Source organism: Pan paniscus, chromosome 13, assembly GCF_029289425.2.
Source record: "Pan paniscus chromosome 13, NHGRI_mPanPan1-v2.0_pri, whole genome shotgun sequence".
NCBI classification, from domain to species: Eukaryota; Metazoa; Chordata; class Mammalia; order Primates; family Hominidae; genus Pan; species Pan paniscus.
The window spans coordinates 81,749,359-81,768,409 of NC_073262.2; the positions used below are offsets into that span (position 1 = coordinate 81,749,359).

The following is a 19,051-nucleotide window of genomic DNA, read 5'->3' on the forward strand; positions in this document are numbered from 1 at the left end:
TGCGTCCTCCATCCCCAAATACACATTCACCTTTTATGCCTTAAAAATGGACTTCTCAGTAGGAACAATGGAAATTTCACCACTGTCTATTATGGTGAGAACCTATTTCTGACAACAACATAAGACGCAGAGAAAGCACTGAACTTCTGTGCCAAGCCTGTGGGAAGGGATTGTTGGGGTCATGGGAGAGGGAAGCAGAAGCCTCTGTCTTCTAAGACTCCAGGTTATTTCAGAATATACAAGTTACATTTTTGATTTAATGAAAGGTTTTAGGTAACACTGTTAGAAACAATTTAAACCTTTACAAAAAATAACTCAAATTGATTCAAAGATGCAGAATTCATCAGATTATCTTATAGAGACCAGTGTGACTTAATTCTCCCTAGATTTTATGAACAACTTTTATTAACAGAAATCAAACTTATTGTCCAAAGTGACAATATATCAAAGAAATACATACCAAAACCTGCTGCCATTAGAGTTTTTAACATTTTTATTGCATATTTACAATGTGTGGAACATTATAAGGATTTACAGTAGAAGCCAAATTTCCCAGCCCTTAAAATTTTAATAGGAAAATCGAATAAACCATACATATTTTTGAAAATGAGCATTAGAAACACACAGATGATTATAATTCTATAGACTAATACAGGTGAATGCTGTATGTAATAGAACAGCTGGGAGAGGTAAAAGAGTGGATAAGAGAGTCATCAGAGTGTGAAAAAACTACAGCTGGGTGGTATTGAATAAAGAGACAATATTGAAAATATTTTTAAACGCTAAAATGTCCCGTAAAAGCATAGCTATCCCCTATGCAAAACTGTGAGGTAGAATTTTTCCCACCCCGTTTTCTGCTCTTCTGGCCACCATTTGGGGGACTTCCCTGTCCAGGTGACTCTCTCTCACATAGCTGCACCTGGGGCTTACTAGCAATACATGCTTTCCACTACCCCCTCAACCTCATCACAGAAATAACCTTTTCTGTTCAATGATCAGTCTTACTTTACCTACTGAAAACGGGTGGTGAAAGTTAGTAACATAAACAAACCAGTGCTGTTTCTTCTAGCTAACATATCACCATGGTTGGGCTTTAACCTTTCAAGGAGTGAAATATTGCTAAAGTTTCAGGCATAGGAACCCCTTGAGGAGCTGTTTGAGGCAGACAGGTCTTTGCTTTCCTCAGATAGTTCCAATTGTCATCCTTGACCATGAACAATGCCATTGTTATTCCAAACTCACTTCTTCTAATACTTCAATATGGATCATAAAAATAGTTTACACCTTTATGCACATCAAAATACAAAATACAGGGCACAATAAAACTGAACTGGAAAAAGGTATGGCAGTTTCTTTTAAAACTACCCTGTGACCCAGCAATTCTAATCCAAGGAATTTACTGCAAAGAAATGAAAACCTATGTTCACAAAGACTTACATAAGAATGGTCATAGCAGCTTTATTTATAATGGCCAATCCTGGAAACAGCCCAGGTATCTATCAATAATAGGAAATTAAGTAAACAAACTGTAATATTGTCATACAGTGGAATACTACTCAGCAATAAAAAAGAACAGCAATAAAAAAATGAAGCCTTGTAGAAAAGCGTACATGTTGTGTGACTCTATTTATATAAAGTTTTAGAACAGAAAAATCTTATGGTAGAAAAAGGAACAGTGGTTGCCTTTGAGGGTCAAGTAGGGACAGGAATTGACTGGAAAGGGCAGTGTGGAAACTTTCTAGGGTGGTGATAACGTTTCCTATTTCCATAGCACTATATGCATTTGCCAAACCTCAGTGAACACATATGTTCTATGCACTTCATTGCATGCTAATTTTATGTAAAAAAGCCAACAATGAACTCTAGTTAATGATATGCAATTTAAAATGCATCAAATAATAATATGAAATGATGAATGGATATGTGACAAAGCAAGCATAGGTAATGCTAATTAGCATCTAGGTAGTGAGTACACTATAAAATTATTTTAACTTTTTAATGTATTTGATAATTTTCATAACAAGATGTTGGGTAAAAATACAGGGTGCAATGTTTACCAAATAGTTTTGCTGAGAATTTCATTACTGATTTTATGACAGTAAGATCATCAAATTCTTCTAAGTGTCCATTGAGAAGTAAGTTTCTCTTAAAGGCTTCTGAGACTATTCGTAAGTGTGATGTGAGCAATCAGTTCTCAAATCTACTCTGGTTTATAACTGTCAAAGTGGTATTTCGATCCTTTCACCTTTACAAAATACAATACATATATTTTGATGATATATTCTGAGCAAATCTGTTGGCCATAAAGATAACATAAGAGTTAAGATGAGAAAACATTCCTAAGAGAAAAATCAAACATACAAATTTTATTTACCCTAACTTCCAGACTAAAAAAGAATCTGTAACTGTAATAGAAAAGAAGTGAGGCTTGGTCTTAAATAGTGAGTGGTCTACTGTGTTCTGAGTGGAAAGGCACCCAGTCATCTCTCATCTCTCCCCCAAGACAGAAGCATTTGGACACCCTAAAGACATGGTATTCAGCTTGTGAAGACTTCTAAGGTGCCTCCTGGAGATTCACTGGGAACTGGCTGGAGTTCAGTAGCCCTTTTGTCAGAAAGTTTTCTACATGCCTAACTTAAAATCCCTAATAACACTGCTCCTGATAAGTAGCAGTTGATAACTACTTTCAGTTAAGAATTCCTATAAAATTACATACAGGAATTATACGTATAGCCTCATAAAGTTCTCCAAAAGAAATCTTTTAAAATGTGCCCACTGCTTTCAAAATATTTCATCATAGTTCTGGCTGTCTTTTGATCTCTAAGTTCTTCATGTTCTAGTACAGGTTCTGCTTTTTCTTGAAGTAGAGGGACTACTGTTTATTCTCAAGCTTTCACGTTTGCTTTAAAATTCTGCAGTAATGTTGAGTCATATTAAGTGTCATACCCATGAACTTTTTTCAGTCTTAAAGACTCCCCTGTATTTATGCCAGCTCACGGAGTGTCCTTAGTTCTATGCCTCGATTACAGTATCACTCGGCCATTTTCTGTTCATCATCACTGCCTGAGTTTACCAAGAGACTGCTCCTCTCTAAGCATAACCAGCACTAATTGTGGTCTTTTCATGCTTTGTTCTTTTTTTTTTTTTTAACCTCATTATTGGGATACTTTATAAATAACAGATTTATGCTGTTGTTGTTTCTACTGGTCGGTGCTCACTCACTAATATCCAATCCTAGTATGATTTTCTTTTACTTGTGTCTATTAACAGGGTTATGTCACACCCTGTCAACCTCAAAACAGATGATACTCATCACTTGTCTTCCATCTTGCTGTTCTATTATCTTCCTACAAAAATAGCTAATTTGTCAGATTTCAAAGCCTTGTTATTTACTGATGAGCTTACCAACTGGACCTTTTGTATCTTCAGTGTGTAATTCTGAAGATGCATTCTGATACACTAGTGAACTGGGGGTGACGGTGAAGGGGTGGTGGAACTAAGGGGGGTGGGGCGGCGAACATAGGCAATATGCCATTTCCTCACCATCCCATGCTTGTCATGTGAGACAACAGAAAGGATAAAGAATACTCTATTTTTTATTCTGAAAAGATAATTATAGCAATGATACCTTCCATTCTGTTTATTTCTGGATATTTTGGCTTCAACAATTCTTTATATCATATTTTATTCTTGAAATTGGTATGACTTCTCTATTTTACAGCCTGAGATAAATTCTCAGATATTTTTTTAACAGTAAATGGCAAAGCCAGATTTTTGAAGCCAAGTATTCAAGCTCCAAACACTTTCCATTATATTCATTACAGTTCTTGTTTTAGCTGGTATGTTCTTTCCTCTACAAGTACTGCCATTATTTATGCTTCTTAGCTAAACCTAGACTTTTCAGTAGCATGTATGAAAGTCAAATAATGTCAAATGGTAAGTTTCTACTTCATTTTATCTCATCAGGGTATTTGTTGCTCTATATACCAGCATAGTATATTTTCTACTCCCAACTGAAGCTTTTCATTTTTAGGACTGAACGTTAATAATAAGTCTACTAATTAGGTTAACTGCTTAGCTATGTTCCAGCCATGTTTTTAATGCTAGAGAATTTTTCCTTTGGGGGCTTAAGCAAAGATATCCTAATCATACAGATCTCACTACTGATGATAATATACTCAATGGTGCTTGTTTCTGCCTGTACCATTCCCTATAGGCTGAAGATGTAAAGGACATTAGCAACCACAGTATGTTTAGTTTTTAGTAGCAACAGTATTTTACTACGGCCTTGTGTACTTTGGGTAGGATGTGAGAAGGGGAGTAGTACATAATAATGCCCAATCTCTATTAGCAAGTAACTTACAATGTAGTAGAGAATTCTGAACTATTTCTTCAAATGTAGACCATAGATTCAGCTAACTTCATAATCACATCATTGGTAACAATGGGTTTAGATCAGAGTATGGTTTACTCATCACTGTTAGTAAGGTAACTTAATTGTCATGCTCACACTAAGGAGTACGACACTAATAATACCACTCCGTATGTCAGCTAATAAGATAATGAAATAACAAACATGTTAAGACTAGCTAACACATGGGAGCAATAGCCAATGTAAATTTGTATAAAGTGAGAAGTATTCAATCTTCTACCTAGCAATGAAGCCTAGACCTGCCATCAGTATCCCAGCTGGCAGGCTGAGCAGTTTCATCAACATCACCAATGAGTCACCAGAACTGAACAAAGTGACCAACAGTGAGGACTGGGAACAAAGCCAATTTGACCTAAAATGAAGTCATCATTTTTGCATAACTCTGCTGGGTTAGACATGTGCGAAGAACAGATGACAAACTGCCATTATATATTAAGCTTACACAGGAGCAAACAAATGATAAAAGGAAAAAAAAAATCCTCAAACAAACAAAAAAACCCCAAAAAAACAAAACAAAATGAAACTAACCCTGCCAGCGTTTCAATAATTCCCTGAGATGGGCTAAAGGAATGTGGGAGGTTGTGACATATACCAATTACAAATGAGTGGTTCTTTCAGAGACTTGCAAGCTGATGTTAATTTATGACATAGAAACAGCTTGTGGTTTCAAACACACTGCAGTCACTTTTTTCACACGTTTACCTTAAGTGAGCTTTGACCCTATGGAAGAAAGTTGCTTTAGGGCATTACTGGATTTTCATTCATAACTCTATGTACAGATACACATATGAAAGCAGCAGCAAATTTACAGATGAGGAGCAATGATATTCATTATGTTAAAATCATACTTGGTCTCATGTGAAACACTCAATTTACAAGTAACATTTATGAACCCTGCCTTATTTTACTTTTTGTAGGCAAGATAGCTTAAGGTATATAAAAATTAACTCATTTGGCAATTATAACTCCATGAGTTGATGGCAGAATTACTAACAAACCAGTTCCTTTCTAGCAAAGTCTTAAGAAAAACATTCTAACTACTCTGAAATTCAGAAGAAACATATTGAGTATTGATATTTAGTTATTGAGTATAACTAAATATCTAAAGTAGTTAGTATCTAAGAATCTAAGAATAGATTCACTTGTAAGTCAGTTCTAACTTTAAAAAAGTATGTTTAAAACATACTTCAGACTGCAATGTAACAGGGATTATTACTAATGCCTACAATACAGCATTCATATTTACGAGGAATGGGCATCAGTTATGCATGAGCAAGACTGGGAATAGGAGAAGACAAGATTCCTTCCCTCAAAAGAGCTTAGTGGGTACAGACATAAACAACTGTAGAATGTGATAGCACCATCATGAAGACTGAAATAAATAATCACAAAAGTTCATACTCATAGCAGTAAAGCCCCAAAGGACTGAGAAGATTATCAAGTATAGAAAGAACTTCCTGGATGTTCTCAGAAGCAGTGACCACATAAGACAAGAGGGAGCAGTTGAACTTTGCCCTGAACTTCCTGGCATGTTTGACTAGGAAAAAAGGCTGCACCATTAACCTAAATTGTTCCAGGAGGAAAAGGTGATAAATATTGTCAATCTTTAATCAAGGTTGAAACGTCAAGTAGGCAATTAAAAAGAAATACAAGTCTAGATTTCTGGACCAGGTATGTAATCCAGAACATTGGTATAAAATAAAAACTCTTAAGGATGAGATACCTAGAAAAGAGCCAAAAGCATTCTGAGGACAGGATCTGAGAAAGCACATGTTCAGCAGGCACATCTTAAATGAGGGTTATGCGACTGTACTCACAGTTATTTCAGAGGATAGCATCTTCAAGGAAGGAGACACTGTCTAGGAAAGGTTGCTCAATGGTGTAAATGTTGCAGAGAAAAGGGTAAGGGATTCAGACGGAGAAAAAAACCATTCAGTTTGGTAACTGGGAGGCCATTGCTGACTTTCAAAAGAACAGTTTCAGTAGAGTGCTGTGTAAAACCAGACTGCAAGGTGCTGAGTAGTGAGTGATGAGGATGTAGGGGCACTGGATGTGGATTTCTCCAAGAAGTCTGTCAGTCAGTGAAGAAGGCTGGAAAAACTAGCAGGTTAAAAGGGAGGGTTTTTTTTTTTTGCATTGGAAGATACATGAACATGTTTGTAGACCTCAAAAAGGAACCAGTATACAACTCGTTTATAATTTTGTAATGACTACAAGACTAAAAAATAATTTTTAATATTTTAAAAATGTTCTGAAATAAAAATACATAAAATTTAAATTATATGCATTTTACCATTTAAACTTAATACAAACTTAAAAGAACTAGCATTTCATGATAAATTTTATTTCTAAAGGAGTCATACAGTTCTGTTATTGGACTACTTCAGAATTTATTTTGCTTTTAGACTATAATGAGAAACTAAATTTTATTAACAGTTGCTATTTTAGTTCCAGAAAGATTACTCTGATATAAAGGATTACACTGAAGTAATTATGTATGCCTTCTTCCTCAGCCCTCCTCCCCTAAAGACAAAGTATCTTCAGGGTAGTTAATAATTTTGAGAATATTTTTCAAGTTGAAAAAGAGAAAAATTAGAAATAGTATTCCATTATTAATAAGTTCTTAAAGATCTAAATTGTTCACAATAATTTTTCATAAAACATGCTTATTTATTATATACACATGCTTACATATGTATTTCCTGTCTAAAATACATGCAACCACCATGAAAAAACAAATATTAAACCATCCTCACAGTCCTAAGAATGCCCTTTTAAATAAGGCACTCATGTTTGGAAATAGGATGTAACTACTAAATTAAATAAGATGTTTAAAGAAGTCTTTTATTAAGCACAAACAACTTTTAATACATTATCAATACAAATAGGAAAAGGTCTTTTAATGACTATGATATATCAAAGATCTGAAAGGCTTTCTCTGTATTGACACAATAAAAATAATCAATTCTGAAGAATTACAAAGTAAAATTTTGAGGACACCACTGTCTACTAACAAGAGTTTACTGTCTAAATTTACTAAATCACCTGTGGAGGAAGGGCAACTTTTTTTTTTTCTTTTTAATAGAGAGAATTCCTACTCTTATTAGCACCATTCAAAGCTTATTATCAGTTGTTTGTCTACAAACTGACAGGTCAGGTAAAGCTTTAAAGCAAGTTTTCAGTGCAATGTTTATAGTTCCTTCTTTTAAGATACTTGGAATCTACAGCCTCGAAGCATGTTAAGTAATTATGCCTTGGTAGTAGCAAGGTGTTAACATGTAAAGAGAAATGTGTCATGAAAAGAAATGAGACTTATTTTGGCTGTGAAATGCATCTTAAGGTGTGGTGGCTAATGCTGTAGTATGTTGACAACATGCGGGATTATGAACTGCAAATCTGTAGGTAGCTGGTAGCTATTAGCTCTCTGTGGTCACCATTTCAGGATGTCTCAGCTGCTGCCTTTTGAGATTAACTAGTTTCATCCTGTCTCTGATGTTTTCTGCAGTAGAAGCCATGTCACTTGGACTCCCAAAATATTGTTCGGTTCTAAAAATCAAAACACACAGAAAAACCTCAGATTAATACAAATCTATTAACTGCAGTGAATACAAATAGAAGCAAAAATTTACCATAAAAAATCCACATGAGATAGCCTATGTGTAAATATCAGTTCATCGGTGATCATACTGTTTGAGCAGGAAATTCAGCAGGAAAAACATTTTTTAAAATGGCATAAAATACATTAAGACATGATGAGAAAAATATATTGATGGTATAAAGGTTATATCATGTGTAGTTATGATAATAGCAACAAACCGAACAATGAAACACTGGAAATATGTGGGTCCAGAAGGATGCACAAACATAAAATTTATACAGGTACTTGAGTGCTACCGGCTGGGGACACCACTTGTCTATAGAGCTGGCAAGCAAAATAAATATTCTTTTTAATGTTATGACATTTTTTGGTACATTAACAGATAAAATTATTAATTTTATTCTACTCTCAAAGATACTGTATTCAGAATCACAGAATATTTTTAGAGCTGGAAGATTTCTTAGAAATTATCAGGTTAATCTCTTTATTTTTCAGATCAGAAAAGTGGAGCCTAGCAAGTTAAATGATGTAAGCAAGGTCACACAGGGAAAAACCAGAATTTGAACCTAGGTCTTTGCGCAGTGAATCCAGAGAGACCATCAATCTCTTTTATTTTACCAGGAGAAGGTATAAAAGAGAAATCTGTCTAACCTGTCAAACAAACTATACATGGCATAAACAGATTACCATTATATTAATAATTATGGAAAGCACTACACACAACTTTGGGAAATATTTAATTCAGCAAAATACCTAAAAGAGATATACATAAGTTTTAATATGAATATAAAGTGGAATAAAATAGCAATTCCAAAATATTAAAGGTGGGTGTGAACTTTGAATATATAGTACTAACATTCTTTTATCTTAAAAGGATGAGGAAATGACACATAGACTATCTGTGAAACAAACACAGACGAGAAGCTGAAGCAAGCATACCAGGGAGAGGTGTTCCTAGGCTGACATGGGTAGAACAGGAGACTGACTGTGTGACAACTGGCTGTGAAATGTAGGAATCAGGGAGGGTAAGGGATCCTGGAATGGAACAACCAGAAGCACGCCTATAATTCTGCTACTAGCTGAATTTCGTTGTCTTTTATTGCAGATGTGTAATACAACTTTAGGTGACTTTAGGCTACCTCTGATTGTTCAAGTTTAGGTGGGGCTTGAGATAACGTAAGTATAGACTATGAATAATATTCTTTCAAGGGAATAAAATGCCATCTTTTCAATATCAATCCCAAATAATCACTGGAAGATCATGGCACAGTAGTAGCAGTGCTTATTATGTGTCAGATCTGTTTTAAGTACTTTATACTTATTTAGCTCAGGTTATTCCCACACCCCCATAACCTGAGGAAGGTATGAGTGTTACACGGCAGTTTTTAGATGAGGGAATTGAGGCACAAAGGTTAAGTGGCTTGCCCAAGGTGTTACAGTGAGAGACCTCTGGCTCCACAGTGCAGACTCATCACACTATACCACAATGTTAAAGGTACTTGTATTTTTATTTACTGGTTTGGTTACTCTATCATTTGAATTAAATATCCTCTGGATTATCTCTAAATTATTTTCACTAAGAATCAGGTCTAAATCACCAGGGATGAAGCTCCTCCTGATTCTTTTTTTTTTTTTTTTTTTTTTTTTTTTTTTTTTTTTTTTTTTGGAGACAGAGTCTTGCTCTGTCACCCAGGCTGGAGCACAGTGGCGTGATCTCGGCTCACTGCAAGCTCCGCCTCCCAGGTTCATGCCATTTTCCTGCCTCAGCCTCCTGAGTAGCTGGGACTACAGGCACCCGCCACCATGCCCAGCTAATTTTTTGTCTTTTTAGTAGAGATGGGTTTTCACCGTGTTAGCCAGGATGGTCTCCATCTCCTGACCTTGTGATCCGCCCACTTTGGCCTCCCAAACTGCTGGGATTACAGGCGTGAGCCACCACGCCCGGCTGAAGCTCCTCCTGATTCTTTTCCTGATCCATTTATTTTGCATCAGATTATTTCATATTTTTATCACTATTTGAAATGGAAAGGTGTAAATAATCAGGACCCCATTCCTTCACACATAAAGAAATTAGAATGCCATATAACACAGTACAAAGGGAATGGGTTTGGAGCCACACAGACATACCTAAGATTGTATCTTTATGCTAACTCTTAGAAGCTGTGAAATCCTGAGAGCCTTACTTAATCTCTGTGGGCCTCAGTTTCTTCATTTGTAAATCAGGAATAATCATACTGGTTTGGTCCTCTTTGGTCAAAAGTAATGAAGGTGAAATGTTTCACTTGGTACTTGGCATACATTGTGAACTCACTAAACATCAGTCCCTTGTCCCCTCTTCCTTTTCCTGAATGAAGCCCCAAGTCACACTATTCCCCACCATCATAGCCAAGGCTAGAACCCAGTGTCTTAATCTAGTCAATGATCATTCTACAACAAGCTGTCAAGAAGTAACACATCTGTTGTTGGCAAGTACCATTACTGTGGCTAAGAGGTGTGGATTTCTTTTCATTTTAAACTAATTCATCGTAGGAGTTAAAGATGTGGACCAAACCTAATTTACTTGGCTTTTTAAAGAATAGATTTCCTCTTTTAATGATTTCACTTTAAGACCACACCAATAAAAAATAAAATTATAAGAACATGCCCCATACCCATCAGGATAAACTACTGGAACAGTTAATCTATCCAAAAGTGATTTCCCAACTGCTTCAATTTCATCAAATTGCTCCTCATCATTAATAGCTTCAGGCTCTTCTGGACAGTCCTGCAAAATCTGCAACAAATAAAAGAGCAACATCAATCAAGAGACACAGACAGGTCTGCAGTTTCAGAGGATCACCCCACCCCACAAAAAAAAAAAGAGAGAAAAGAAAGACACAGAAATGGAATCAAGCTCATACAAATTTGGTAGATTAAAGGCATTTTCTTGTTCTTAGCATCTTCAGGTATACCACTATATAAGATTGATCTATTATTGGCAAAATTCTTCAAGAAATTCAAACAAAATGAAATACATAATTCCTACTAACAATATGGTGATTTCCAAGAAAGAAAATAACTAGACTACTATTTGGAAAATAAGTTCAATCTGTCCTTAAGAAGTATTCTTTCATTTATTAAGTAACCATTTATTGAACAGTTTATGTTTATTTAGCAGCCTGGAAGGTGAAGGAGGTATAGACTGTGTTCTCAAAGAGCATATAGACATTACAAATGAAAAATTATATAAATAAAAAACAACAAAGAGTACAAATAAATAACTGATGTGACAACTCAGCTAGATGATAATATTTAACAACTGATCTGCTGGCTTGAGTTAACTGCCATAAAATGATTAGGTTATAATTCAAATATGGTAATCTCTATAGTCCTTGATGAGATACTGTTCTTCACTCCACCCTAACCATTACCATTTAAATTAAACCACAAGAACTGCAAAATTTGAGAGAGAGAATAAAAAGAAGTATTCATTTTTACAACTTTTTTTTGCATTACACTTTATCTAATCATGTTTACTTCAGCATTACTCATAAATGGACATTTTTGTATTTTAAAACTCAAGGTTAAATGTAGATATTTTTCTAATCATTATACTATACAATTTGCTTATAGTTGTGGTTATTTATATTTATGCTTAATGGTATAAAATAGAATACAGTCAAGAGGAAAGTAATATCTGATAACAAAGGGCTTTACTTAGGTTTGTACAACAAGCTCCAGGAGGCGGAGCCTGCAGTGAGCCGAGATCATGCCACTGCACTCCAGCCTGGGCAACAGAGTGAGACTCTGTCTCAAAAAAAAAAAAAAAAAAGTTATCAGTGGTGCTAGACATTGGGCCAATTGTCACCCTTTGACAGTGAGGTGATTGGGGGAGCAGTACTGTGACTACAGAGGGTGGGGGGAGCTTCTGGGTGCTGGTAATGTTCTGTTTTTTTGAACAGTACACTGAGTACACAGGTGTGTTCACTTTATGAAATCTCACTGCACAAAATACTTGTGGTATGTTTTCTATGTTAATAGTATACTTCATAATAATAAAAAATTCTCATTGAAACAATCAGTAGATAAACAAGTTACACTATTTTGTATACTTCCACTTATCATCATTAGGCCCATGTTAATCAAACACTGATCTACGGAGTTCAATGACCAGCTGAGAATGAGTTAACTATGGACCCTTCCCAACAGATGTACTTCATAACTCAGATAGAAACTGTTTAATTCCTGAGGTTCCTTGCAACATCTGTTCCATGGATCAAGTTAGGTTTGCTAATATCTCAAAGTGTATCGAACATTCCCTACATATAAACTTTTATTGTAAGAGATCAAAACAAAATTAACTACATAATAAAGTTCCTTTTCAGAATGGATATGTAAGGCTTGGGTACAATAAATTCTTACTATGAAGAGTAAGAAAAAAGTTCTATTGAAAATGTGTCCAAATAACCCTGCATATTTTATTTTTTGTTTCTGAAATTAATGACCTTAATTCATTGAATAATAAATTCTAGAATCTTTAAAGAACACATATAAAAAAGCATTTTACTTTTGTCCTTATTCTTATTTTTTTAATGTCCCGACTTTATAAAATCACAAGGTGCCTTTAAAAAAATGTGTGACAATTAATAGCAGTTGCCAAAGCAAAAAGTTTCCCTTCCAGGCATAACGAAAGAGACTGAACTCATGATACTCTAAAGAACAGAGGGCATATTCTGGACACCAGGCTTGGTGAGGAGAGAAGCGTAAAGAGAAGAAGACTACCAGGTGGTTCTAGATTTCTCCAATCATGGCTCTCCAGCACTGGTAAGGATTAAGGAAATTTAATTTGAACTCTCTAAGGCAATGTATTATATCTAAACAAACAAACCGTAACAACGGAACTCATATAAATATTGAAAAATAGATTAGTCATATAGTTACATTACTAAAATTAACATATTTTAAACACATATAATCAATACCACTGAGAATAACATTTCAAAAACACAAGCAAACCTTTTCAGCATTTGAGTGAAATGCAATAGCCATTTCCAATCTATGTACTCTCTCTTCAGATGCTATTGTAAATTGTTTCCATACTCTGTTCAGTCGAGGAAGTGTATCCCCAGATGACCGAGAAGTGCAGCGCAAAGATTGGCATAACACAACTGTGGCCTGTAGCAACTGCCTGCCATAGTCATAAGTGCTCTAAAAAAGAAAAGGAAACATAAAATTGTAATAAAAGAATTCTTAAGAGAAGGATGGGGAAAGTGTGCAGGAAGATTGTCGTTACAATTAAGTGACACTACTAGAAATCAATACTGAATAAATCTAGTGGCACTTATTACTACAAATCATCTGTGTGTATAAGTAATAAAGGGGAAGCTATGTTTTTGTTAGTTTATAATAAGTTTCATGGCCAGGCACAGTGATTCATGCCTGTAATCCCAGCACTTTGGGAGGCTGAGGTGGGTGGATCGCTTGAAGCTAGGAGTTCAAGACCAGCCTGGCCAACATAGCAAGATCCTGTCTCTAAAAAAATGAAAAAAATTAGTTGAGTTTGGCCACACTTGCCTGTAGTCCTAGCTACCTTGGAGGCTGAGGCAGGAGGATCACTTGAGCCCAGGAGTTTGAGGAGGCAGTGAGCTATGACTGTGCTGAAACATCATATCCTAATTGACAGAGCAAGGCCTTGTCTCAAAAAAACAAAAATTGTTTTAAAATTTTTAATTAGAAAAAAGTCTCCTTCTGTTAGGCTTCCCCACTTTATTCTGTTTCCCCCATCGCAGTCTGCTTAAATTTCACTGGCCAGAAAGAATGTCTGCTTATGAATTAATCAAAACTACTTTCAAAAGTAGGTGAAATTAGGCACTTTATATTCCATACAGGAAACTACATCTGTTAAAACGTGAACTCATTATTAGGGAAAATAAGATACTTTTTGGCTTGGCGCGGTGGCTCACGCCTGTAATCCCAGCACTTTGGGAGGCCGAGGCGGGTGGATCGCTTGAGGTCAGGAGTTTAAGACCAGCCTGGCCAACATGGTGAAACCCCATCTCTACTAAAAAGACAAAAACTAGCCAGGCGTGGTGGCCGGTGCCTGTAATCCCAGCTACACGGGTGGCTGAGGCATGAGAATCGCCTGAACCTGGGAGGCAGAGGTTGCAGTGAGCTGAGATTGCATCATTGCACTCCAGCCTGGACAACAGAGGAAGACTGTGTCTTAAAAAAAAAAAAAAAGATACTTTTCACCACAAAAAAGTTCTGTATTACTATGCTAACACTAGTGTGATGCAGAAAGTGAGGTTTCTTATTTACTGATATTAACATCCATTTCATATTAACTTCTGTGGATGAACAGTTGGATTGCCTTAAAAATGCCATAATATATAGCATAAATCAGAGGGACCATGCAGAACATGTATTCAGGGAAACGTAAACCCTCTCAAGTTTATGCAGGCTAGTTTTGATGCACCAGCTGACATTTTCTTAATTCTGTGACACTTCTGGAATAACAAAACTAACCTTCTTGTACTTGGAAGGTAAAGTTACATTATAATCATGCAGAAAGCTATTCAAACACTGAGCTTGTGGAAAAGGAAGATAACCAGTTTTGCACCTGTGCAACATCAACAAATTTTCTATGCTTTTCCAGCAAAACTTTCGTTTCTTGAGCATCATCGCCCAATCTGATGTGAGTCTTAAGCAGAGCATCCAGAAGTTCACTTAGCCATTCTACTGCCTAAACAAAAAGACATAACAATGAAGCTGGATTCAGAACTCTTTACTTATTGTATCAAAATGTCATTTATACAGAGATTACTATCATGTGATTAATGAATCCGTTAATTATAACCTAAAGTCTTAAAAGCTTATTTCATTCAATGATAAGCTACATGAATTAATGACCTCTCCTACTCCTCAAAATTCTTTAAATCTGAAGGCAAGACATACTGAAGAAAAGCATTCTTTTAAAATTAATATCACATAATAAAAGATCATGTATTTCTGTATGTAGATCCATCAGGATTGCATTACAGATTTGTGTTACTACATAAAATCAAAAATTTTATCTATATCTAACTGAAATGATGTTCTCTGATGATAACGACAAAATATATCAAATTGTTTATCTGGTATTGAAATTTCTCTTGCAGATGCAAGAGAGCAAAATGCAGTGTGCTCCACCAGATTTTATCCTGGATGTAACTGACAACCTAATCAACAATAATAAATAATAAACAATCCCAATCTCTAGCTCAATAGAGGATTATAGAGGATTTCATTGAGAAAATTAAGTTAAATGAGATCAATCAACTAGCTGGGAATACCAAAGTGTATTCTTCAACAAGATAAACTAGAACCTGACTTCAAGAATTTACTTTTTTAGGACCATGAAAAGTACACTTTTGTTTGTAGTTAGATGAAATCAATCTTCTAAGAAAAGTTAACTACATAATGTAGCTGACTGCTCCTTACCTGGGCAGCATCTTCTTCACATTTAAACAACTGCACCATCTGAAGCATCTTTAACCTTCGCACATCTACCATGTCTTCACATCTAATGAACCCAAACATAAATTTAACTAATCATTTCTGTTTTATTGATTACTATTGTAACATCATCATTTGGTACATGTATTTTATAGTACACTAAAATACTTAGTCCTACACAATGGAGAATGCAAGTATTTTGTATTGATTTGTAAGAATTTTAGGGATATTTATATCAATGTTACATCAAAATACCCAAATGATACTCAATGACAAACCCTCTTAAGGGTAGCATGGATTCTGCAAAATATTAAAGCAAAATGTAAGGACAATAGTACACTAAAACCCAAAAAAATCTCCATTGCTGTTTAGCATCAAACAAGTTTCAAGGATAAAAGTGTAATGTTTCTCAAATACAGAATGATATTTTTTTGAGACAAGGTCTCACTCAAGCACCTAGGCTGGAGTGCAGTGGTACCATCATAGCTCACTATAACCTCAAACTCCTGGGCTTAAATGATCTTCACATCCCAGCCTCCCAAGTAGCTAAGACTACAGGTGTGCACCACTATGCCCAGCTAAAGAAACATTTAAAAATTAACGCTTTTCATTATATTATAGTACCTAAAATAATATTTAATTCTGATTTTTTTTTAAACCCTCCATCTACATTCTTAAAAACTAGATGGTGGGCTTAAAAAAACAAAAAAACTACTGACCTCTGGGTGTAGAGAAACACAATTCAAATTATTTTTTTAATCTCATTGTGGTCTTTTTGGATAATATAACCATTTAAATTTTTAAGGCAACTTAACCTAACAACTCTGGTCCATTTCCTTCATTTCCATGAAATTCTGCGTACTGCAGGTGGGATGGGGGACTCCCACTGCAGTCTCAAATACCGATAATATGTTACCAGACACTGCGCTCTACTATACTTGATGTCCTTAAAGAAAGCTTAATAACAATATAGAAGTAGGTATCACAAGGCTTTTTTAAAAAAAAAAATAAAGATGCTCTGAATAAAAGCTATAACATGACATTAAAATTCAACTTGGTTAAAGTAATTCTACAATGGACTGAAGGGAAGTGATAATTATTTTTTAAATATGAAACTAAAAAACAATGTAGGCCACTTTGATGAAGATGGTATCATACATATACTGTATTCAGGAATTAGATAACGTGTGCTGGGGAAAATATAAGATATGGTCTCTACTATCAAGATGCTCCCATTTGCAGAGATGTAATAAGTACTATTATAAAGCTATTTAAAATGTTTTAAAACAGTAGGGAGGAGCAAGTGACTAACTTGCCTTAGAAGTCCAAAAAGGCTTCCTAAAGTAAAGTAAGTATCCCTGAGTCTTGAAGAGTAAGTAGGAATTCACTGAGCAGAAAACAAGGAAACAAGTATTCTTAGTCATGGATGCATGAAACAGCATGATGCTTTCAGGGAGATAAAAACAACTGTGTGATTTTATGGGAATGTTATAGAAGATAAAATTACGCAAGAATTGGATTATGAAGGGTCTCCTACATTATTCCAAGAAGACAAACTCCATCTGAGCAAACAGGAAGTCACTGAAGGAAGTTTTACACAATTGTTGTACTTTATGAAAATTACACTTATATACGAAAAGCTGGAGAGTAGCCAGGCCAGAGGCAGATAAGAGTTTAAGATCTTGACCATAAATGTTTGAGATTCAGAGACAGCAGAACCTGGACATTTGATTAAGCTATAAGGGATGAGAAAGATGAAGGATTTTAGGATAAATCTCAAGTTTGGTAGCTGATGGTAACTTTAACCTAGGCAGGAAATTAAAAAAGGAGGGCAAGTTTTAGAGGAAAATGATTCCAGTCTGGACATACTAGGTGATCTGGTTTGGATCTGGGTTTTGGATTTGTGTCCCCACTTAAATCTAACATCAAAGTGTAATCCCAGTATTGGAGGAGGAGCCTGGTGGGATGTGATTAGATGCCTCCCCTTCCACCACGATTCTGTTTCCTGAGGCCTCTCCAGCCCTGCAAAGCTGTGAGTCAATTAAACTTCTTTCCTTTATAAATTATCCTGTCTTAGGTATATCCTTACAGCAGCGTGAGAATGGACTAATAAATACGAGGGGCCTGGTGGGAGATGACTGGATCATGGGGGCACATATCCCCCTTGCTGTTTTCATGTCAGTAAGTGAGTTCTCATGAGATCTGGTTGTTTAAAAGTGTGCCGCACCTCCCCCTTCACTCTTTTCCTCTTTCTCCATCCAAGTAAGATGTGTCTGTTTCCCCTTCACCTTCCATCATGAGTGGAAGTTTCCTGAGGTTTCCCCAGCCATACTTCCGGTACAGCCTGTGGGACTGTGAGCCCATTAAGCCTCTTTTCTTTAAAAATTACCCAGTCTCGGCCGGGCGCGGTGGCTCACGCCTGTGATCCCAGCACCTTGGGAGGCCAAAGTGGGCGGATCACGAGGTCAGGAGTTTGAAACCAGCCTGGCTGACATGGTGAAACACCGTCTCTACTAAAAATACAAAAATTAGCCGGGTGCAGTGGCACGCGCCTATAGTCCCAGCTACTCGGAAGGCTGAGGCAGAAGAATCGCTTGAACCCAGGAGGTGGATGTTGCAGTGAGCCTTGATCATACCACTGCACTCCAGCCTAGTGACAGAGCGAGACTCTGTTTCAAAAAAAAAAGAAAAGAAAAATTACCCAGTCTCAGGTAGTTTTTTATAGCAATGCAAGAATGGACTAATACACTAGATTTCAGCAGTACATGGGGCATCCCGCAGGCGACACTAAGTAGGCAATTGGAATTATGGGTCTACAGCATGGGAGAGCTGTAACTACTAAACCATGATCTACTAAAGAAAGTAATTCAAGTAGTGAGAATGTCCAGGGAGAATATATAAAGAAGGGAATCTGGCCTCAGAACAAACCCTGGAGGCAGTAACTTTAGCTAGTGGCCAAGAAATCAGTGACAAAAACCAAGAAGAAACAGAGTAGGATCATTAATGTGTTTTCAAGAAAGATGAAATCGAAGAAAAGTCAGTTGTGCCTAACGCTAATCACAGTTAAGCAAGTCAGGACTAAAAGTATTCTCCGAACTTTAAGTAAGATACAGCATTTATTACGTTGGTAATGCTGGTAAGAGCAACACTGAATGAAATAGTGAGGGTAGAAGTCAGACTGAAAAGAGTTGAAAATAAATTGGAGGTAGTGGGGGAAGTAGTATGAATGTACCGTAAACCTATCCAAATGACTTAGCTGTGAGGAAGAGTTCTAATGCTAAAAGACAAAGAGTTGAAGAGGAAGACATACCCATATGTGTGATTATTATTTTTAAAATAGGAGAAATTTAAGCATTTAAGTGAGGGCAGGAACCAGAGTAGAGAATGGGATTTGATGGAGTTAGGAGTCAGGAGGGTGATCAGCATCAGAGCCTAAATGGAAGCTCAGCTTTGATATTTTTTGATATAAATGGAGAGCTCTATCATCCTCTGTGGTGACAGAATAACAGTAAGTTTGCAGATATGAGCGAAGAAATTTCTGCCTCATG

The 19,051-nt window shown here is 36.1% G+C and overlaps 1 protein-coding gene across 3 annotated transcripts in view; it reads right to left on the reverse strand.

The window, feature by feature from the left end:
• Window positions 1-475: 475 nt before the first annotated feature.
• The window catches only part of SESTD1 (SEC14 and spectrin domain containing 1), a 162,290-nt gene continuing 143,714 nt past the window's right edge, over window positions 476-19,051 (reverse strand). For all 3 annotated transcript variants that reach the window (XM_034954591.4, XM_055108824.2, XM_034954592.3), the window contains 5 exons: window positions 15,489-15,570; window positions 14,629-14,751; window positions 13,026-13,217; window positions 10,682-10,803; window positions 476-7,978 (listed from right to left, as the gene is read on the reverse strand). In XM_034954591.4, coding sequence (XP_034810482.1) covers window positions 7,849-7,978; window positions 10,682-10,803; window positions 13,026-13,217; window positions 14,629-14,751; window positions 15,489-15,570 — 649 coding nt within the window. In that variant the 3' untranslated portion in view covers window positions 476-7,848. The remainder of the gene's footprint in view (window positions 7,979-10,681; window positions 10,804-13,025; window positions 13,218-14,628; window positions 14,752-15,488; window positions 15,571-19,051) is intronic.